Consider the following 22,995-nt stretch of genomic DNA (forward strand, 5'->3'; position numbering starts at 1 on the left):
ACAAATACGATATGTGGAGAGGAGGGATGATGCATTTATTAGAGACCCACTAGGTTGTAAAGTGTAGTCTAAAGTAGTGTCTTAGTTATGTGGCAACATAGACACTACTTGTAGACATTATGGGTTGGAATTGCCCTTAACAAAAGCTAACTAGCCATAAGACAACCCACTAACTGAGAGAGAAGGTTCAAGTACCCGTACACGCCACTAGAAACGCTCCTGAAATCATAAACGAGGCCCGTGAATCATCTAAATGCATCGGAGTATTTCTCAAACAGCACAATGAAGCAGACGGGGGAGTGGTTGGTTTGACATTTGGGCCGACAGGTATTTTGACATTGATGTTAAACATTGCATGAGGGCAAATACAACGGCGAGACGGCAGCCGTCTATTAGCCTCCAGCTCAGCAAACTCGGTTGACGTGGCCCTCGTTAAATGAAGAAAGAGATTGTTGTCGTCGCCTCGTTCGTCGACGGCGTAGGCGCGTGCTCCGAAGCAAGCCGCCGAATCCCAGCGCGCGTTGTATGAGCAGCTGCAGCTCGTCGACGATGCCGCGGATCCGATGCGCTCGCGCCATTTTTCCTTTGCGGCAAAGCACTGCGGCGCTATTGCCGCTGCTCCTTCAATTCTGAGCCGCACGCCCTCCGCTCTCCTGTACTGCCGCCGCCTGTGGACCACCGTTGCCCAGCCCGGAAGACCTCGTCGTCGTCGAGGTCGGCATGGAGGACCGTGGGCCGCACGGCTGTAGGCTCGCGGGCGTGGCTTTCCTGCTGCTCCCCAGTTGCCGCTGCTCGCAGCTATCTCTCCTCTCCGCTCTTTCTTCTCCACGACACCGAGTAGAAGAAGCCCCGTCGATTTCCCTTTGTTCCTCCACAGCTTCAATCCCTGCTCCTCCGGAGGCAAGCAAGCAGGCAATCCAAGCATCAGCATCACCATCTCCTTTGCTGAACCAAGCAGCAGCAAACTAGCAAATCGGCGGTCTGCAGCTTCTCCTCTCAATTATTCACGTCTTTGGTGTCTTCAGAAACTAGTATCATAGTATGCGTTGTTATCTAATCGAAGTAGTGTGCGGGCATCATTGGTATAGTTTTTTGTAACTGTCAACAGATTTGCAATATATCATGCTTTCTCTCGTGCAAGCATCAAGATAGTTACAAAGATCAAATTTATACTTGATCACCATAATTTATGTGTCCATGGATGAATTAAAAAACAACTAAATAGATGGCACATCGTATAAACTGTATGTATTTCTTTCTATGTATGATATAGCGAATCAAATAGATAGCAGCTGTCTGAGCTGTTGTACTTAGCATCGGCATGAAGTGGGCTGGCCATTCTTTTTTTACTTCAACGACATTGGGGTAGTCTAAGAGAGAAAGAGATGAGCCTGGTTTGATGATAAGCCCACGTTGTCTATCTAATAGCAGCACGTTCATCCACCTGCACCTCTCACTATCCTTAGCATGTTTTGTTCCTCATTTGGTTCAGTTTGACCCTGATTGCGTTTGGACCATGGAACGATTTCACTGTCTCAACCTGTATATATCATGGGCGTGCTACTACATGGATGCTTGTGAGTTCGAATTGGTGCTCCACTTGTACTAGTGTGCCAACTTGCACCTCATATGTTTAAAGTGTTATCTAGGTAACAAAACGAGCACATAAAACTACATTAGCGAATTTCGGCAACTCTTGTCTCATCTCTCACCGCCGCCTAGTCATTAGGTTGTCACTAGTTTATAACAAATCACGTGAGGCATATCCAAAAATCATTTAAAGTTATGGATACCATGACAGGATGTAGTTACAAGTGTGGTATAGATTAAATAAGCGGATGGCAAATGTATACTGCATTTCTCAACTAATGGCACTTGGAGCCTCGTGAGTATTACATGTCACGTGATTCCTGGCCCGTTATATATAATATTTAAACAGCCACGCCAAATTTTCTTGTATATTATTAGCAACACTCTGCATATTCTATTAGCTACAATACCTGTCAAAGGGGCGCTGTTAGGAGCAGCACGCGTGAGTGCGTGGCGAGCTGTTACAAAAGGCCCACAACGGCCCACGAGGAGCCCCCTCGCTATCTTCCTCCTATCCGGTGGTTCCCACCGCCAGATCCACCACCACCTCCATCCCCACACTAATCCGGCAGCTGCCCGTACCCCGCCGCAGTCACCGGCCCACCTGTTATCCTCCATCACCTTCTATTATCGCCATCCCGCCCACAATCCACTGCCACCGCTGGTCCTTCGCCGCCCTAAGATCTCCTTTTAAGCCTAAGAGACGAACTCAGTCCCAACAACCCTAAATACCAAACTCCAGCCTAGGCGCAAAGAAGAGGAGGAATAATAGTACCGGCGCGAGCCCACCTACAGCAACTCGTGCTTCTCTTCTGCGACACGGATACTTTCAGTCTCATACGCGACTCCGTTCGGCGTGTCAAAGGCACCATCGACAACCATCGTAGCTACTAATTTTCTTCTCTATTTTCACACTTCACCACTATTGTTGTCCTACCTTCCAAAGTATGCTGATTGTTCGTACCTCTTTACCCTCCACAACTTCGATGAATTATCCTCTCACTTCTTTTCGACTATATGATTTCAGGTTTCAGCCGTCAATGAACTATATTAAGGAGAAACTATTTGACGATTTAGACAAGCTATGGAGTGTAATAGCATTTTTCTTCAGGAAATTTAATCGATGGATAGTGTAAGTACAAATATACCGCTACAATGCATCTGGATCTTTACTATATTGCTTGATTCGTCTATCACCAAGAGTGGTTTCCCAATTTAGCATTGCAAACACAAGAGTGGAGGTCACATCCAAAGAGACCAAGAGGGGAGAGAACTGTGAAGGTCAGATCCAATAGGGCAGAGGAGAAAGGGAAACTAGGGGCACCAAACCGCGACGCCCATTTCGTTAGCCATCTTTACTGTCGGACACCTCGATTTCTCAGTAATTTCTCCTTTTAGCCGAGCAACCGGCCCCGTGCTCGAGAAAATAAGGACACCAGCAGCACGAAAGAGGAAAAAGGAGAGCGGAAATCCCCAATCCCCCCACTTCGATCCACTCGAGCCCTAGCCGGATCCCCCGGAGCATCAGACTGAATCCATTCGATTGCCGCATGGCAGGCTCCGTCTGCATCTGCTGATTCCCGGGATCGTCTCCACCGACGCGCTTGCAGCAGCCATGGAGCCGCGCATCGGCAACAGGTTCCGCGTCGGCCGCAAGCTGGGGAGCGGCTCCTTCGGGGAGATCTACCTCGGTTCGTGCACAATTATGCTCAAAGATCTTGTTTTGGTTCCAAAATCCCCGTCTTTACCAGCGTCTGATGAACTTTTTCCCCTCCCGTCGGCCTGGGTCTCTGTGTGTGGGTGTGCAGGTACCAACGTGCAGACCAACGAGGAGGTCGCAATAAAGCTGGTGAGTTTCTCAGTATCCTTTTCCTGATTTTGCGATCTAGGGTGATTTGCAATTTTACCTGGGCAAATAAGAATTCTGATCTAGGCTGCGCTGGTCGGGTTATGTGTTTCATGTAGGAACTGTTTGTTTCATGCTTGTGAAAACAATTGCTTCATTTGGTTTTTGCTGCAGCTATTGCTTGCCTAACTCACTTGTTAATTTATTTTTCTAACACACATGATTGGTAATAAATACATATACATATACATATAACGAAGAACCAGCTTGAGAATGTAGGTATGCTGGCCAGCAAACTTTTGTTTAGCTGTTGGAGTTAAATTCTCATTGGCTTACTATCAGATATAGAGACATGGAACATATGCATGATGCTCAAGAAAAAATTCATCGCTTGACTTCTAACTGTAGATTTTAATTGCGGCAGTAATGGATTATATATGGTGCTATGCTATGAAATTTGTGTTAGGCTTTTTTTGGTATCTTTGTATTGTTTCCATCTGTCGACTTCATGCATGGATGGATAACAAACCTTGTTGTTTATAATGTTTTATCCAGGAAAATGTCAAGACAAAACATCCTCAATTGCTTTATGAGTCAAAATTATACAGAATACTTCAAGGAGGAAGTAATACACAAACTTTGTTTTATTTTCATTTCACCTTATTTGCTGTCTTTCTTTGGAGATGGGTAATACTCACATTTTGTTCCATGTGCAGCTGGAATTCCAAATGTTAAGTGGTTTGGTGTTGAGGGTGATTATAATGTTTTGGTTATGGATTTACTGGGACCAAGCCTTGAAGATCTTTTCAGTTTTTGTAACAGGAAGCTGTCCCTCAAAACTGTTTTGATGCTTGCTGATCAAATGGTATGCTGCATCATTAAGACATGACTAATTCACTATTCCGTTTACTTGCTTTCTATATTTTATGTTCAAGTTTCCATGAAGCATTATTTCTGTCCAACATAATCTCATCTGCTTTTATTTAATTGTGTGTAGTATTAATTTCCTGTATTTTTTTTAGATCAACCGAGTTGAGTTTGTCCATTCCAAGTCTTTCTTGCATAGAGACATCAAGCCAGACAATTTTCTCATGGGTCTCGGGAAAAGGGCAAACCAGGTGATTAGTTATATTCCTGCAATCTGCTTTGACTCACGTGTTTTAATAGCAGGTGCACTTAATAATTGCTTTTGATCTCTGTACAGGTTTACGCTATAGATTTTGGACTTGCAAAGAAGTACAGAGATACATCAACACACCAGCACATTCCTTACAGGTAAACATGTACTTATTTATTCAAAATAGTTGTATAACTTCATATTTCTTTCCACCCATTCCATTTTTGAAGTAAAAGAATTGTACCCACTCCATAATATCCCCGACGATATATTGTGCTGCTATAGTTCTGATTCTGCCACACTGGGTCCGTAATTATTTTATGCTAATGGTTGAGATTTGCACCATGTACATCTAGAAATTCAAATAATGAACATATTCTCTTAGTATGATTTCGACATCACCTCCATTTAAAATATACGAATATTCAAACCTTTTCTATTTAATTGTAGAGAGAACAAGAACTTGACTGGAACAGCAAGATATGCAAGTGTGAATACCCACCTTGGAATTGGTAGGTTTTATTTTAATGGTCAATGTTGACTCCTTTATCTGGTGGTTCATAGTTTCGAGGCATGCAGTTTCCAGATTCCTGGCAAATTTCTCTTGCCTTTCTGCATCCTCTCATTTTGATATCATTATTGATGTTTTGCTTCACATAGAACAAAGCCGGAGGGATGACATGGAATCTCTTGGATATGTACTGATGTACTTCTTGAGAGGAAGGTTGTTTAAGATAACCTGATTCATTGTGTCATCTCTGACTTTGTGATATGTATTAATACGTAGTTTTGTTACTGTCAGCCTTCCATGGCAGGGTCTCAAAGCTGGGAACAAGAAACAGAAGTACGAAAAGATCAGCGAAAGGAAAATTGCTACTTCAACTGAGGTAAAAAATTATTATCTAGAATTAAACAGTGTTTAAACCACCGGTATTGGTTTTTATTGTGTTCCATCAATTGCAGGCACTTTGTCGTGGATATCCTACCGAATTTGCTTCGTACTTCCATTACTGCCGCTCACTACGTTTCGAAGATGCGCCAGACTATCAATATCTGAAGAGATTGTTCAGAGACCTTTTTATTCGAGAAGGTTGGTTTACTGTTTTATTTTTGTTAATACACTCATATTTATAGAGGACTGAACAATGTTTATGAGTCTCAGTGGTGCAAAATGCTAAATTATGTTCCCCGTCGCAGGCTTTCAGTTTGATTATGTTTTTGACTGGACAATTCTGAAGTACCAACAGTCACAGATGACCAGTGCTCCCCCACGTGCAATTGTCAGTACATCAAATTCTCACCCTGTTGCCTGCCTTCAACGTTGCAGTGCTGTACACATGGGGATTTTTGTCTGACTATTTGCTCATAACCACTTATTTAGGTTCCAGCGGTAGGACAAAGCTCTGGGATGGCTCCTGTGGCAAACAATAATAGACATTCAGGTCCGAAGCTCATGAATTCTTATTTAAGCAGGCAATACCATTCATACATAGTTGCGTAGTGCTGTATGTCCATCTCATGTTAGAACTCAGATGCTATCTTGCTTTCTGTTTCTTTTGTGAAAAAGATAGATTTTAAGCATCCTTTCATTAATTTACCAGTCTTTTTGGTTAATAATGTCCAGTGAATCAGTCTGTAGGCAGATCAAATATATCAGGCTCATTGGGAAACTTAGGTATATTTGTAAAAAGGTTTTCAGTTAGAAAATTACAGTAATGGCGTGAAGGTAGAAACTAATTACATTGTCTGGACCTATTGTCTTTAACTATGTGTTGCATTGCTCCAAGACCCTTATAACCTTAAAGCATTTATGTGGTAATGAAATGATTTCTTTTTGCTGGTTAGTGCTTATTATGTTCTATTATGAACCTATGGAATTCTATGTAATTTTGATTGTCTGCTAAATTTATGTAGGCAATGAAGAGGGAAGGAGAAGTGGGTGGTCAGACATGGACCCGACGCGACGGCAGGTTCCACCACCAGCTATAAATGCTGGCAGCCTAGCCAAGCAGAAGTCCCCTGTTCGGCATGAGCAATCGACATCGAAAGATGCTGTGGTGAGTTGTTAGATATTTTCATGTTGTTTGATGTTGCTGTGTGATGAGAAAAGTGGAGGACTCCGGAGCATTTGTGTATATAAAGTTGCTATGTATTATCTGACCCTTAAATGACATGTAGTTCTCCAGTTCGACTTTTTTGGGACGTTCAAGCGGATCGTCAAGGCGGCCTGCTGTCTCCAGTAGCCGAGAACCAAGCACTGAAGCAGAGCAAACGCGTAGTCGAACTACTGACGCAAGCCCAGGGGCATTCCAGAGGTCAGGAGCTCCACGTTGGAGCCCCCAGATGCTTGACTCCTCGGACAGCAGGCGCTCGTCTTCCGGCAGGCGCCACTCATCTAACCCGAAGAACTACGAGTCCACTATCAGGGGCATGCAGGGCCTAAATTTCGATGGTGATGACAGGGTTCACTACTAGCCTCATCCCTTGGGACATGACAGTACGCATCATCGGTGCGCTGCCCCCCATATGATGCTCCCATGTACTACCGGCAGCTGAGATGGAAGCACTGAGGGGCGGCTGGTTAATAAGAGGTTTGGGTGAGCTGAGCCTAAGCGTGGTGGGTGATTGGCTCTTAGAAACTTTGTCAATGGCTATGGTTAGCCTCCGTTGTACAGGTTGGCATTTGTTTAATTTCACGGAACGGTGGTGTATTCTCGAGAGATTTGTGCAGGTTCGCATTTGATGTAATGCGCTGCTTTGGAATTCAATGGCCACTTGGGAAAGCCTTGAACATTTGGGAAGGTTTTTATGGCGCTTGCTCTGGTTCAACTGTGGATTCGATTCGGCAGCTGCCATGCCTTTGCCTGGGCTCTGAGATTTTAATGCTGCTTGTGACAGATCTGAAATTGTGGTGCTCTTAGCCTATAGGAATGTAGTCATAGGTTAACACTTGTCTTTTTGTAAGCCGCGCGGTTGCTGCAAATAATCTTACATGGCGAATGAATGCTCGGAGGAAAATGTACATGTTTTTTGACGGGATCGAACATCATCCATGGTCGAAGGTTGATTGACATGGTTGATTACGATGTGGCCATTGGTCGGTCGGTCCGTTGCAGTAACCAGGAACTTTCCTGGAGGTTTGGTTAGTAATTTTGTTGATGCAGGCTGCTGCGTTGGCAATGACCAAGGCCAGCCAATGCCACGCCAAGCGGTGAAAAGGCCTGGGTCGGTGGGTAAGAGAGACCAAGCACTGGTAGTAGTTGCCAGGGACGTGCCGATGTGCCTGGCATCGCTAATGCCTGTGCCCGGCGTTGGCGTCACAGAAAGCGAAGCGATTCAAAGGTTTCGCACGGAACCAAAATCCGAAAGCGTTTGACCGCGGCGGCACGTGCCTTGAGATTTTTCTTTCACATTCTCTGATGCTGCATTGCTGGTCAAAAGAAAAGCTGAGTTTTTTTCCGTTTTTTTTTTTGTCAAGTCGCCTGCCGTGTTTGTCGTTCTTGTTCACAAACAAGGAGAGATGAGGGGTGCCATGCAACCGGGATGAGTTTGTCTTCGGAAATTCGCAGCATAGTTCATTTTTAGTTAGGTTTGGCGAGAACCAATCTAAAATGACCAATATGTGGTTCGGCAGATAAACTCATGTTTCCTTACGCCAACACTTGCCATATCCGAGAGAACGATGATGAACTGGTTCGTCCGAGTTGAGGTCTCGAACGCCGCCGGGCTTACTGATTTGATGGTTCAACGAGGCGTTCCGTACTGTCCTTGCTAGTCTTGAGTCTTGATTGACTAGAGCAGACAGTGATAGTTTGAGAGATGACTCTTCATTCAGATCAACGAGGAGCAATTCAGGCCCCGTTTGGAACCTCCCGACTAAAAATTAGTCTAATGTTTCAATACTAATTAACATGAGTTAATCATAGACTAATTGAAATTGATGGGTTCTAGTCATCCATTAGCTGTGACTTATGCAATTAGTTTTGATAATTAGCAAAGATGCAAATGTTTTGCGAGCATTTTATCAATAAATCAGCTCATTCTTAATTAGCTACGTCTGTACACGCCGGGCGGCTCTACTGTGTATGCAGCCACCTTCTTACTTTCAGGTCAGATCAAGAACAAAAGCAACGAAGGTTACAAAGAAATAAATTAGGCTATGTTTAGTTACGCCCAACTCCCAACTTTGACACTATGCAAAAAGAAGATTTCCCATCACATCAAACTTGCGGTACATGCATGGAGTACTAAGCCCTTGTTTAGTTCACCCCCAACTCCCAACTTTAGCATTATGCAAGAAGAAGATTCCCCATCACATCAAACTTGCGGTACATGTATGGAGTACTAAATGTAGATGAAATTAAAAACTAATTGCACAGTTTTGTTGTACTTTGCGAGACGAATCTTTTGAGCCTAATTAGTCAATGTTTGGACAATAATTCACAAATACAAACGAAATGCTACAGTGTGCTACAGTGCCAGCACATTAATTTTGGCACTCCCAATTTTGCCAACTAAACAAGGTCTAAATGTAGACGAAATTAAAAACTAATTGCACAGTTTTGTTATACTTTGCGAGACGAATCTTTTGAGCCTAATTAGTCAATATTTGGACAATAATTCACAAATACAAACGAAACGCAACAGTGTGCTACAGTGTTGGCACAGTAATTTTGCATCTCCCGAATTGGCCAACTAAACCAGGCCTTAATGTACAACTCCTGCTACAGTGCTACCTACAGTACCTACTACAGAACTTCGTAGAAAGGAAAAAAACAAAGCAACGGTTAATCAATCAATTCAGTGATGGATCGACGGTTAATCAACTCTTGCTGGTCTTGCTGCTGGGCAGCGTGAGGCGCACCGTCGGCGGCCGGATGCCCAGGCACTGCTGCTTCAGCGGCCGCACGCCGGGGCTCGCGGCCACGCCCATGTACTGCACCCGTGGCGACAGCCTGATCCGCGGGCTAGGGCGCGGCGACGGGATCGGCCACGGCTGCAGCGGCGGCGCCGCCGACGACCTGCTTGGCGACAGGTTCACCTGCTCCAGCGCCCGGCTCTGCAGCTCCGCCGGGTAGTCCCGGACGCAGCCGATGCGCGCGCCGGCGCCGCTCGTCCACTTCACCAGCGCGCGGCCGCTGGTCTCGTCCGCTGCTGCCTCCGGCGGAGCCTCGGCAGCCTCTTCCTCTGCCATCGCCGTCGCGGCTGGGCCCGCCGTCTCTTTGGGCTCTTCTTCCTGCTGCGACGCCGCCTCCACGTCCGAGGTCTGCTTCCGCTTCAGCGACGGGTACTCGTCGTCGTCCACCGAGCATCTCTGAATGACCATTCGTCGTCAGACCAATGCAAGTGGTTGCATTGACCATTGAGAATGAACAATAGAGAGAGAAAGAGAGAGCATACCTTGACGTCCGTTAGGTCGACGTGGTGCTCCTGCAGGAAGCTGATGAACTCGTTGAAGTTCTCCTCGGTGGGGAGGTAATGGCCGCTGTAGGGCCAGATGGCCTTGAGGACGCCGTCCTTGGCGACGAGCCTCCCGGCGGCCGACGTCGCGCCGCCGGCCAGGAAGCTGGAGTGCTGGAACTGGCCCTTCTTCTTCTGGCCCACGTAGAGCGACCTGCTGGTGCTGAGCACGAAGATCCACTTGGACTCGTCGGTGGTGTTCACGGGGAGGCCGCTCTGCAGGTACGCCAGCCTCCCGCCCTCCACGACCACTTCGTAGGCGGCACGCTCGTTCTGAATTTTCATTCGATCGCGTTCACAGTCTTCAGTCAGTCAGTGACGAAAACAAACTGATGGATGCAACGACTTTTGTGGATGGATTGAATGAGGCAACGGTGACGCACCATTCCGAGGTACATGACGAGCTGCGAGTTGAGCTTGCTCCTCGGGCAGCTCGGGTGATGGATCTCCCTCCCGGCTCCAATGTCCAGCCTGATCGGCCGATCAGATAGAGGCAGGAATTTCCAATCAGTAAGCAGGAGGAGGAGAAGAAACACATGGCATGAGATGAGTTATGCGCACACGCACCAGTAGAAGAATGGCTCGGTGCTGGAGCTCTGGAACCAGATGTCGTAGTAGAGATGCAGGTTGTGGCCATAGCGATGCCGCGGGTCGATCTGCCATGGATGCACAGATACAGATGGTGAGCATGAATCGATAAAGAATGAAAGGCAATGGGAATCCGGCCGGCTTGCGTGGTTACCGCTTCGAGCCAGTGGCGGAGCGCCAGCTGCTGCGCCTTGTCATCCTTGCAGAGGCCCTTGCCGACCTTGGCGATGCGCTTGCCGGCCCTGACCCAGCGGGACGCCGCCGTCTCCTGCTTGCCACCCGCGAAGAAGGAGACGGACTTGCGGTCCAGCGACGCCTGGTCGTAGAGCTTCCACCAGAGCTCCTCCACCACGATGGCGCAGTCGGCGAGGCTGCGGCGCGTGCGGTGGCCCTTGAACATCTTCTGCACCGTGGTGGCGGCCGCGTCGTGCAGCGGCGAGCGCATGTCGTCGGGCGGCGCCTGCTGACTCCGGGCGGCGGCGAGGGGGCTCTGGGGGCCAAGGGCCAGCCGCCCCGGCCTGGCGCCGTGGATGCGGCGGACGGGCGATTGCGGCGGCGCGACATGATCGGCTGGAGCGCGGGAGGCGGCCGGGCAAGCGGCGGCGTCGGGCTCCCAGGTCCTGAAGCTGAGGATGGCCCGCTCGAGGCTGCTCGCCGCCGACACCTTCTTGGAGGAGTTGCTCCTGAGCAGCTTGGGCGACCTCGCGGCGGGCGCGTCGCCGAGGTCCCTGCCGCTGCCGGGGCTCGTCAGGAGCTTGGGCGACACGGCGACGGCATTCCGATCGGTTGCCCCCGGTGGCGACCGCAGAGTCATAGGTCGTCGCTCCCGATCGTCGCGCGCGCCTTGGAATGGAGCTGGATTCTGGGGACGCTTCGTGATCTTTGGGGCAAATGGAGCAGAGATGGAGACGAAGGATCGAACGGGATGGTGTGTGAATATATAAGCAAAGCTCTGCGACAAACATTTGGGAGCTCTGCGATGAAGGCGACGGGGGCCATGGGGGACGAGTCCACGGAGCACCGCACGCACGCAGACGCAGCAGCGCAGCGGGGAGCTAGGTGACGTGCGCGGGCGGGTGGTCGCGAGCGGCGGACCCGGTCGTATCCCCCGACCCCGACCGCCAGCGAGCGAGCTCAGACTGCCTGCCTGCCGGCTGGTAAAACCGCGTCAGCGTCTGCGTGCACACGCACCTGCCCCCGTCCCTGCCGAGTGCCGAGTGCCGCCTCGTCTCGTTTCCACGGCGCATGGGCGCCATCAGCCGCATGGCGTAGCATGGCTTTGCCACGGGGCTCCGCGGCATGGGAGCGCGTTGATCGGTTTGTCAAACGCACGCATTCCCTCCGGTCTAATCGACGATCGCAGCACGCGCACGCGCACCCCCACCCCCAGGGTCGGGATCCGACTCTTGTCGCGGTCCAACAGCGACTTGAATGCCTTTCGATTCGTAAGAGAACAGCTTGAGTGACTGAACGACCCACCGACTGTACTGGGCGTTCCGGCTCATCGGTACCGGCACGGCAGGTGCTGTGCCCACTCTCTACCGTCTTTTGGCAGTGCCACTCGTAAGTCTGCACGGTGAAGAAGGCAAAAGTGAGATTACGGAAGTCCACACTTTCCCGTCCTCCTCCGCACCTAATTTTCTCCTCCCTCGTTAACGGGTTTTTATGGTCCAGGGCTGCAGGCTCAGGGCCTAGAGAGAAGCCTGTGGCAGTGGCGTGGTTACAGTAGTGGCGAGAATTGCTAAGAGGAATTGGAGGAGGATGGGAAGGGCACAAGTGTATGGAGCAACTTGGATCCTAGCCAGAAACGAGGAAGCGAGGTGGAAGTAGCAGGGCTCGCCGTGGTAGTACACTAGCGGGCATTGGGGGTTGAGATGCAGGCAACGGTGTGTTTGGTGGAGCATAGGATAGGAGTCCGCATCAGGGCGGCTGCTAGCGTTCTGGATTTTAGGTTGCTTTTCCAGCTATACCATCATCATCATCAGATATTCAGATACCGTATATTAGAGTAGCAATACAATAGCGGGTTGACCCCAATATGTGTACGATTGTCGTTATTTGAATCTTCGACCTTATTTTTCGTCCCGACGAATGGCGACATCTTGACCTCCTGCGATTTTTGTTTTCTGTTCAAAGTTCAACGCTTGCAATCTATGACCGCACGTCCGCAGGTGTCTGGCTGCGCGCTGCAGGTCAGGATCGAATCCCTGAATGCAATTTGCATGGTAGCCCAACATGGCATGTATACTGCCTACTGGTAGTAGAATTGTAGAAATACATTAATTTAGGAATATTTTCATCTATACTATCTTTTGAGTTGTACTTATTTTCACCTGTACCATTTATCTCGACGATACGTAGGATCAAACCCGCATGTCATTGATGTTTGAATAATATTTTTCCTTGTTCGCTAATAGATTGATTAATTAAACTCATGTTTCTACAATCAATTCGATCCCCGGGCCTATTCGAGAATGCCTAAAAAAGGTTTTCTGAATTTATGAAAAGATTGTTTAAATTTACGAAAAGTTTACTTTAATTTATGGAGAGTTTGTCTTGGACTTACAAACTCCACTAGAAACATCCCCTCCTTCCCCCCCCAACTTATATGATCGAAGAGGTAGTAAAAGTAGTAGTTAGAAGTACTTGCAATCTCTCCGGTAGTATGAGGGAGCATGGAAATAATAAATTAACAATGCAGCTGTTGTCGCGACAAAATTACTAAATTAAAGTAGGTAGGACGTCGCAGCTTCAGTATATTTTCTTTGTTTATTTTATAAAAATAAAAAATAACGCAGCACATCGATTGACTTTTTAAGGAAAAAGAAACCCCCGGCATTTGACCATAGACTGCAGAAAATATGAGACGACGCAAGCTTTAATTAATCAATCAATTATAAGCACATAATCTTAATAATGGATGGGAGCGGTAGTTCAAACAAAAATCATGGTTTAAGGTAGCCAGTGACGAACTAACCGTAGTTCAATTAGTCGTGAAATCTGCCCACTTGAGTTTGATGAATGATTAATTGATTAAGTTTATAGTTAATTATGCCTTTTCAATGATTTCCGACATCTTCATGAATTCATATCAAAGTGCCATAACAAATTGGTCTGCTTTGAAATGTATGCAAATTTTATCGAGTTGTGCTGTCAAAATGCTTTTGAGAAAATGTCAAAATACTTGATGGCCCTGTTTGTATACGCTTCTCCTAGCCGCGCTTGGATTATAATCTAAGCGAAGATTTTCTCGCTTCTCGCTTTTCGCTTCTCGTAGTTCAAAATTTCTGAAGCGGCTTACCACATAAGCGAGAATCGGTGGAAATAAGCAAAGCGTTTGGCGGGATTCTCACTTATTTCCACCGATAAGCCGCTTATAAGCGGAAATAAATAGGGCCGATGGCCCTGTTTGTATACGCTTCTCCTAGCCACGCTTGGATTATAATCTAAGCGAAGATTTTCTCGCTTCTCACTTTTCGCTTCTCGTAGTTCAAATTTCTGAAGCGGCTTACCACATAAGCGAGAATCGGTGGAAATAAGCAAAGCGTTTGGCAGGATTCTCACTTATTTCCACCGATAAGCCGCTTATAAGCGGAAACAAACAGGGCCGATGACAAATCATCGGAAAAACCACAAAAGTCCCTACACAAGCAGGAGCAAATATGCTTTTTTTAGGGGGGGGGCGCCAAAATCACAAGGCATAGATGTAAAATCACAGTTGAAGTTGAAAGTACGGGGTGAGAACACAATAACCTTTTTTATATATTTCTGCTCCGGATTTGAGCCGTAGACCCAATATAAGTGATTGTATTTTTTGGAATAGTGATAGACGGCATTCCAATCGCCAACAAGTCTTTTCCTCTTTTTAAAAGAAACGAAATACTCCTAGAAGAATTTATTGGAGTCAAAGATTTTTGTTCCCGTCGTGCCTTCCAAAGTTCCGACTCATGACTCATCCATCAACCTAGCTAGTAGTACAAGGAATGGAATCGTTCAGCGCGATGTGGATTTGGATCTCTTCGTTGCTTTTTAAGGACTCAACACAGGAGCTTATTTGTACATGCATGAGCACACACGTACTACATGCTAATCACAAACAGCATGTGATTGAGCCCTGTTCGCTTCGGCTTATTCAGCTAGCTTATCAGCCACCAAACAGTATTTTCCTCTCACAACAAATCAGCCGTTTCAGCTTTTCAGCCAGCTTATAAGCTGAAGCGAACAGGGCCAAAGTACTTTTCCAAGCCTAGCTACTTCAGAAGTTTCTAGGAACTATGGCCCGCTCGGATAAAAGAGTATTCAACCCCACGACCGGACGACCCTTCCACTGTTCTCGTCGGCGGAGGAAGTAGGGGAGGGGCGGCGCGACCCCGCGGCTCGCCGGTGGAGGGAGCAGGGGAGGGGGCCTGCGGCTCGCTGGTGGAGGGAGCAGGGGAGGGGCTGCGGCAGTGGCAGTGCGACTCGCCGGCGGAGGGAAGTTGGGGAGGGGCAGCACGGCTCATCGGCAGACAAGGCAGGGGTGCGGCGCGCGGTATGCCGGGGGAGGGAGGAAGGAGAGGGATGTTGCTGCTTACGCGGAAGAGGAAGAGGGGGAGGGGGGCGAGAGATGGAGGGAACGGGCGGAGGACGATTCCAGCAAAAACTGAGGGGGTGGGCTCGGCATCGAGGGAGAGCAGGTGAGTGTCTCATGAATACCCATCGGCATTGGGGATGGTTTCCAATTCCGAATTCTGGAGCATCCAAACAGCTGGTATTTGGTGTTATCAATGTCAATTCCAAATTCTAAGGTTGAATATCTACATGCAAACGTAGTGTAAGATTATGACGGACCTGCACACCGTGGTCTTAGATCTTCTAAGTAGCTAGCTAGGATTTGATCAACCGCTAGAGCTGCATAGAAGTACACATTGATATTAATTGGATGGTGAGAAAATTCGAGTGTAAGGGTTCATTTGGCAGGGCTGCAGCTGTGGCTGAAACAACAGTGGCTGTGGCTTTTTTGGTGAAGCAGTTTTTTTGCTTCGGCTTGTCTGGATGGAAAAACGTTTGGTAAAATGGCTTCTCCTAACTGTGTAACAACGATTAAAACGATGAAATGCCTATAATGCTCCCTTATCCTTTTTATTTTTTATTTTTCTCTTTTCTTCCCTTATTTTTTCTCCTCTCTTTAATTTCCCTTCTCTCCCTTATCCACTCCTCCTCCGCCTCCTGCCCTCCTTTTCCCAATTGCTCGGCTCTCGCTCGATCCCCCGCCTCGCCATCGCCCTCTGCTCAATCCCCCACCTCGCCTCCTTCCCCCGTGCTGCCGGCGTCTTCCGGCCGCACCTCCTCGCTTGCGCCGCTTCCACCTCGCTCCCAACGCTGGCCGCCGCCTCCTCACGTTGCAACGCCGGTCGCCTCCACCCCGCGCCGCAGCACCCGCCATCGCCCCGTGCCGCCGCACCCGCCGCCGACCGCCCATGCTACAGCAAGCACGCGGAACCTCACGCCGGCGGCGAGGCTGGGCGGGGCCACACCGATGGCCGTGGCGTCCAGCCTTCTAGGTGAGGTAGTGGCAATTTTCCTGTAATTGTGTCCAACTTCAGGGGTATTTTGGTCTGCTAGGGATACGGGTTGGGGAGGGAGCTGTGGGAGCTAGTTTTTTTAGCTCCCCCTCCCTCAAATGGCTCCAGAGAGCGGATTTTTGGGGGCTTCTTCCCCGAAGCCATTTTGCAGATGGCCCTTTGGCAGGGCTTCGGCTTCTGCTAGTGGAGAAGCCGCAACCAAAGTCCTGCCAAAGGGGACCTAAATCTAAAACACATGAACTCTAAAATGTGTCTAGAGCACTTTTTTTTTTGAAACGACAATGTGTCTAGAACACTTGGGTCTGCGAAGTGGCAAGTTGATGCCTGGCCAGGAAACCTACCTATAAAGTGTGTATGTGTGCACGCGCGTGCGTTATGTAGGATCAATATTTAATGGGTGCAATCAATGGCTACGTATATTATTCATGAAATGAAATTGCTCGTGTTTTTATTGTAAACTTCTCGTTTGTTTAATGTTTTCTTTTTCAGAAAATCAGTACAAATTATCTTATATTAAACACGTATATAACTAATACCTTAAGGATTTATATCAACAGAGTTTACATACTAGAATATCAATATCTCAGTTCACTTGGCATCGTAAGCTTAAATTATGTATTGCTTTATTCTTTAATTTTTCAGTATAAGTTTGTTGCTGTTTGAATTTTGATCATTTTCTTTTCACTGAAGAGAGATTTGGCGGGGCTCTGGTTGATAGCCGTGTACAATGTACCACATGCACGGAACATAGAAGGCCGCGCTTTATCTATTGGACGGTGAGAAAATTCAAGTGTAAATCTAAAACGCATGAACTCTAAAATGTGTCTAGAGCACTTTTTTTTAACGACAACGTGTCTAGCACTACTTAAAAAAGTTTTCAGAAGCGGTTGAAATGGCATTTAAAGGGGTGGGCGCGCCACCCGCTCTTAGCTTTTGCAGCTATAAATAACTGTTTGCAGGAGCGAGTAAAAGGCGCGCTCCTGTTAAAGTGTCTTCAGGGCAGGTGACGCCCCTGGAAATATCGTTTCCGCCAAAAAATTTAGCGATTTAAATTTGAATTTGCTGAAATTGCTCGCTAGTTTTTAAAACTTTGGTTCCCGCTAAGTTCACTCTAACAGTCTAGTGTGCTACCGAATTGAAGAAGCTATGATGATCAACATAGAATATATGTTACATAAATTCAATTTAAGCATACAAAATAATAATAAGGAAATAGAACCATACATATACATTATTAGAGTGCACATTGACAACATGTTTTCTTGCCATTCACGAAGGCTAGCCTTAGCGGTACTCTTGATTCTCCCACTCACGGAGGCTAACGTATTTATCTTCTTGTGCTAATTTGTGTTCTGGGCGATAATAGGTACCCATCGGGTTTACAACTTCACGCAAAATGAAACGGCATAAATCAGCGCCTATATTTAGAAGTTGTTGCTCATGGAGACGTGAACTGTGCAATCGAGGCCTAATTTGCAATTAAAATCTACGAAAAAATTAAGCAAGTGTTAGATAGGCGGAAAAGAATGCAATGTACATATATATACATCCTTATATATGAAAGGTAGCCCCTTACATGTTCAGGATCAGTTGTGTATCTCCCAAGCATCCTGATGTGCTCGCACACGTCATACCCACAATGTACAGAACCAGATGGTTGCTTGTGGCATGGAAAGTTTGTGCGTACAACCATTTCTTTCGGTTTCTCGGGGTTATGAATCCCTCCATTGGTAATGTAGTGCTGGTAAGCCCTGTTTTGGAAAAAAAATAAGAAGTTAGTTTATATGTAATCTTTGGGGGGAACAATTTGCACAATGTAAGTGTACACAATAAGAAATTTACTAACTTTTGTAGGATGAATATGAATTATTTGTAGGTACTTTAGTCATAATCTAATGAGTAAAATATGGTCACAACTTCGTTCTTTGGCTATATCATAAGAGCAATCCAGTGACCCCTGAAAAATATTAAATAAGGTTTTTTCAAGCACAAAGGAGCAAGTGTATATACTATAACAAACGGTTGAAGTTTAGACTCACCGGAGGTTGTAGGGCGTCCATATGTAATGCCTATCTTGCCACTTAAGCATCATATACGCTATGTAGGCTGAAACCCTCCTCATAGCTTTTTTATGTTGTCGTACTCGTTTCGTCCTTTTGTCCTTCTTTGTCTTGTACTTAGCTAGCTTGTCATGGTTGTATCCCCATTAGCTCAGGAAGTTGTGCCTAATTTTGCAAATAGCATAAGGATCAAGATATCTGGCCTTCTCCTTTACAACATGCACGCCATTTTCTTGCATCCTGTACAATGTATTACAATTAATTAGTTATGCATAATACATGTGTAGGCCATTGCATATATACAAGATATTAACATTGATGAAGCACTTACATGCACCATAATATGATAAGCTGTAACTCTAGTTCTCAGAGGTGGAATACATCATGGATGTCTCGAAAATCGAATAAGATTTTGTTGGAATCCTAATGGAATGGAGGTCCGAACACATCCGGTGAGTACCGTGCCCATATGGTTCTGAGCCCAAGTCTTCCTTCCCTCGTGTACCAATTGTGCATCCTTTGCATTTCACCTAGAATCCCGACGATTGCCCAGTCAGGTAGTAACGGTTTTTCATACTCAAATTTTCAAGGACAATCCGGTAAATCTGGTACGTCATCGACTCCAACGACCAAGTTGTACTCTATGTCAGTGCGGGCCTTCAAATATCCCGGTCGTCGGATGCCTTGAGTCTTGTCTGCCATCTTGGCTGCTTTGTTACTCACGTGCCATCTTGCTGCAATGTCCGATCCTTCCTTCTCGTAAGCCCGTATGACTCGAGGCACTAATTGCGGGTCAACCTGTTGTTGCTGTGGCTCCTCTGGCGGGTCCACCTATTTTTGTTGTGGCTCCTCTGGCAGGTCCACATGTTGTTGTTGTGGCTCCTCTAGCAGCTCCACCTATTGTTGTTGTGGTGATGCTTGAGCAGGGGGTGGATGGTCTTCCGGCCAGTCCACCGGCTCTAATGATGCAGCCGGTGGTGTGTCCACCCATTGTTCTTCTGATGCTCCATGTTCTTCTGATGATGCAGCCATTGGTGTGGCCACCTGTTATTCTTCTGATGCTGCAGCCATTGGTGTGCCCACCCATTGTTCTTCTGATGCTACAGTCGATGATGATGGACCCGGCGGTGTCGAGTCCACTAGTGCATGCTCAGAAGGAACCGAAGACAGTATGATATCTCGTTTATACCACAGTATGGTATTGCCGACACTTTGTCCAAGGCAATGGACACCTTTCGCAGTGGGAATGTATGTCTTGTGATCACCATAGTTTGAATTAATTTCAAGCACTGTTACACATGCATAATAGCGCGGGATAGGTTTTCCCTCAAACAAACCACCAACTGGAATTGCAAGGCCCTTGGCAACCTCCTTTGTCTTGCCAGCTCTGCCAACCGGAATGTGCAATGACCAAGGAGTACTGATGCATATAGAATCTATCGGATTTGGTTGTGCTATCATAGAGCCGACGCTGCTCGGAGCATAAACTGGTGTATCCGCTTGGCCCTGTAGCGGATGTGACATCATGACCATCGGCATTTGTATATTGGCCTCACCGCTTTGTTGCTGCTCCACAAGTGTTGCCAGCAAAAAGTCCTTAAACCTAGTTTGTAGTGCTTTCTCTACTGCCTCTCTTAGATACTCCTTGTAATGGGAGTGACTATTGTAGCTAGCCCTATCCCTCTCGAACCCATCCTTCATGCTCAACTCGAGGAAACCTCTCTGATGCAGCCTCCATGTTCTTTCATCCCAAGGACCGAACTAAGCACATCTTTATCCCTATTTGATACGAACTCTCCTTTCCTCTGACGCTCAAAAAGATCATATATATTTTTTGCCACCTGATTGGTTTCGGGTGTTGAAAACGTAGGTTTACCATATACTATTGTATGCTTCCTTGCTGCAAGCCACTGCCAGCCACGCTCATCCAAGCCTTCAAAAGGGTTAGGTTGCCCTGCGGCTATTGTTGCCTCCTTATCGTGCCACCACTTGTCGATCTTCCCTCGGTACCCACCCGGCCTAAGGTGAACTTTGTGTATGTTGCTCAGCACAAGTTCTCTAATCCTCTGGTTTAGGGCTAAAGCTTCCGGAGAGGTCTTTTGCCTTATGAACTCATCCCATTGGGCTGGTGTGATGCTCCCGTATTCATTAAAGGGGGTTGGACCCTTTTTGACATACTTGTCATTCAGCTCACCACTCCACCGGCGGAAAACTTCACCGAGCTGCTTCCTAGTATAATGCTTTACCTGCTTCCTGAGTTCTTCTAATGTAGGTAAAATAAATGTTTGTTTCAAAAGCTCCCACATCGCTTCTTTCCTCCCCCCAGGAACCAATAGCCAATCAGAAATTGAGGGATCCAAAATCTCCTATGTTCTAATTATTGCTCCTATTGCGTTCTGAACCTTTGAACGCACCATCGGAGGCTTTGTGGGCTCTCCTGCTGGGCTGACAACATCGACTCTCCATTTGCCTTCAGGGTATTGGTTTCTTCCTCGCTCACCTCGTCTTTTTTTTACTTTGGCTCCTAGAGGTTATAGTTTCAGCTTCGGGAGTCGAGCTGCCACTGCCTTCAAGTTCTTCTAGGGGTAGGGGGTCGGCGGTGGCGTTTACTCCTTCCGGTGGTAGCCATCTACATGAATCATAAGGTTAAGCAAATCAAAGCCATTGCACTTAGTACATGAAAATGTGCACTAAATATTGGGTGACAATTATATTCGGCATTACCTCACTTGAATTCGGATTGTAATCCGGATCAAAATCCATCGTCGAATGGCGTTCTCTCAGAGGCAAAGGGTGTGGATCTAGAGGATCTTGCCACACTCCCTCTTCCCACGCTCCTGCTCCTATCTCCGGTCCGTCATTATCTTCATCCCCAGATTCTACATGAATATTTGCTTCATCCTCCCATGATGGCATCTGAGATGCAATTTGGTCCATTTCATTTTGGAATACATCACCTTCGTTCGATGCATTCCTTTGGTGCATAAATGGTGAGGAATCCATTTATGAGTTCTACATATAAATTAAAAAGCGATAAATATATAAAGAATTACATATGGAGTTTGTATTTACTATTTCTCATGCAATATACAATTTACCATTTCACAATTTGTCTCACAATTCACATGCATGCATCCCTATTGAGAATTCATATTTCAAAATTTAAAATTGAATTGACATTCACAATTTCACAATTCACAATGAAAAAAAATTAAATTTAAAGGAAAAATTCACTATTTAACAATTTATCAATTTTACTAAGTACAATTTCACAATGCACTTGGTACAATTTCACAAATTCACATTTTCACAATTCACTAAGTACAATTTCACAATTCACTAAGTGTAATTTTAAAATTTAACAATTTCATAATTTCACAATTCGTAGGTCCACTAAGTACAAAATGAAGAAAATGAAAAGAAAAGAAAATTAAAGAAAAGTGATGGTGTACTGGATGGAGACGGCGGGCGCGGAGAGGAGGGCCCGACCCCGGTGGTAGAGGCGCCACGGGGAGGGCGCCGTGATGGCGGCCACCGGAAGGGGACGTGCCGCGACAAGAGGTGGCCAGTGCGGGCAGGAGAGGCCGCGGGGAGGGCACCGTGGCGGCAGCCCGTGAAAGGAGGCACCGCGAGACAAGGGGTGGAGGCACGACGCTGCGGCTCGGCAGTGGAGGCACTACGGCGGCGGATTAGGCGGGGGAGGGGAGGGGCGCCAGAGAGGGGGAGGGAGGGTCGCGGAAATTTTGGTAGCCTAACGGCGTCCCGCGAGCTTCTCCAAAAATTTGGCTAAGTCCCCGCGGGCGTCACCATAGATAGGCTGCCATTTAGCAAGTGCGGGTGATGCCATAACCTGCCCCTGAAAACAGTTTCTAGGAGCGGGTGACACCATCACCCGCACCTGGAAATCCTTTCTCCATTTTTGTTTTTTTTTCTAAAATGTATTTTGGAGCTATTAAATGATCTTAAATGTAAAAAGTTGTCAACTACAAAGTTCTCGTTGAGCACTACAATTTTGATGTAAAGTTAGTATTCATCCGAGATGAAATGAAAATGTTTGTATTAAAAAAATGCATCCCCTAAGCACATTCAGATGTACTCATACATTTATATATACTTATACATTAACATTTAGTCATATGCATTAATATATACTCATACATTCACATTTACTTATTCATTCATCGTATGGGTGACTAAATGTTAATGTATAAGTATATGTGTGAGTACATTCGAATGTGTTTAGTGGATATTTTTTGAATACAAACCTTTTTATTTCATCTTGAATGAATACAAGCTTTATATCTAAATTATAGAGCTCAACGAGACATTAAACTTTGCAGTTGACAACTTTTATCATTTAATAGCTCTAGAATACATTTTAGAACAAAAATAAAAATGGAGAAATGATTTTCAGGTGTGGGTGATGGCGTCACCCGCCCCTGGAAATCCTGCTAATGCCACCCTATATATGGTGGCGCCCATGGTTACTTAGCCAAATTTTTGGAGGAGCCCGCGGGACGCTGTCAGACTGTGAAAATTTCCCCGACCCCTTCTTCCGCCCCTGCTCTAGCGCCGCTCTACTCCCTCGTGGACTACGCCGCCGCAGCGCCTCCACCGCCATGTCGCAGCGCCGCACCTCCTCCCCTCCTCCCGTGGCGCCTTCCATTCGCGGCACCTCCTTCCACGCTCAGGTTGCCGTCGTGGCACCTCCTTCCGCACTGGCATGACGCCAAGCTTCCACAGCCGCCACGCCACCACAGCTTCCGCCGC

General features: G+C 46.8%; 2 protein-coding genes across 3 annotated transcripts; one reads left to right on the plus strand and one right to left on the minus strand.

The window, feature by feature from the left end:
* Positions 1 to 2,916: 2,916 nt before the first annotated feature.
* On the plus strand, positions 2,917 to 7,382 carry LOC117849927 (casein kinase 1-like protein 2). Of its 2 annotated transcripts, none has more exons than XM_034731669.2 (14): positions 2,917 to 3,281; positions 3,399 to 3,439; positions 3,992 to 4,061; positions 4,153 to 4,301; positions 4,459 to 4,554; positions 4,641 to 4,711; positions 5,004 to 5,065; positions 5,214 to 5,277; positions 5,356 to 5,440; positions 5,517 to 5,643; positions 5,751 to 5,833; positions 5,935 to 5,995; positions 6,468 to 6,610; positions 6,740 to 6,997. In XM_034731669.2, the coding sequence occupies exons 1-14, from the start codon at positions 3,206 to 3,208 to the stop codon at positions 6,794 to 6,796; spliced, it is 1,185 nt and encodes a 394-aa protein (XP_034587560.1). In that variant the 5' UTR covers positions 2,917 to 3,205; the 3' UTR covers positions 6,797 to 6,997. The 2 variants fall into 2 exon arrangements, with proteins under 2 accessions (XP_034587560.1, XP_034587558.1); XM_034731667.2 differs by having other exon boundaries at positions 2,924 to 3,281; positions 6,732 to 7,382.
* Positions 7,383 to 9,212: 1,830 nt separating this feature from the next.
* LOC117850410 (IQ domain-containing protein IQM1) lies at positions 9,213 to 11,695 on the minus strand. The gene is made up of 5 exons (XM_034732237.2): positions 10,756 to 11,695; positions 10,581 to 10,669; positions 10,397 to 10,484; positions 9,954 to 10,286; positions 9,213 to 9,867 (listed from the first exon to the last, which is right to left on the minus strand). The coding sequence occupies exons 1-5, from the start codon at positions 11,413 to 11,415 to the stop codon at positions 9,376 to 9,378; spliced, it is 1,662 nt and encodes a 553-aa protein (XP_034588128.1). The 5' UTR covers positions 11,416 to 11,695; the 3' UTR covers positions 9,213 to 9,375.
* Positions 11,696 to 22,995: the final 11,300 nt, after the last annotated feature.

Source organism: Setaria viridis, chromosome 3, assembly GCF_005286985.2.
Source record: "Setaria viridis chromosome 3, Setaria_viridis_v4.0, whole genome shotgun sequence".
NCBI classification, from domain to species: domain Eukaryota; kingdom Viridiplantae; phylum Streptophyta; class Magnoliopsida; order Poales; family Poaceae; genus Setaria; species Setaria viridis.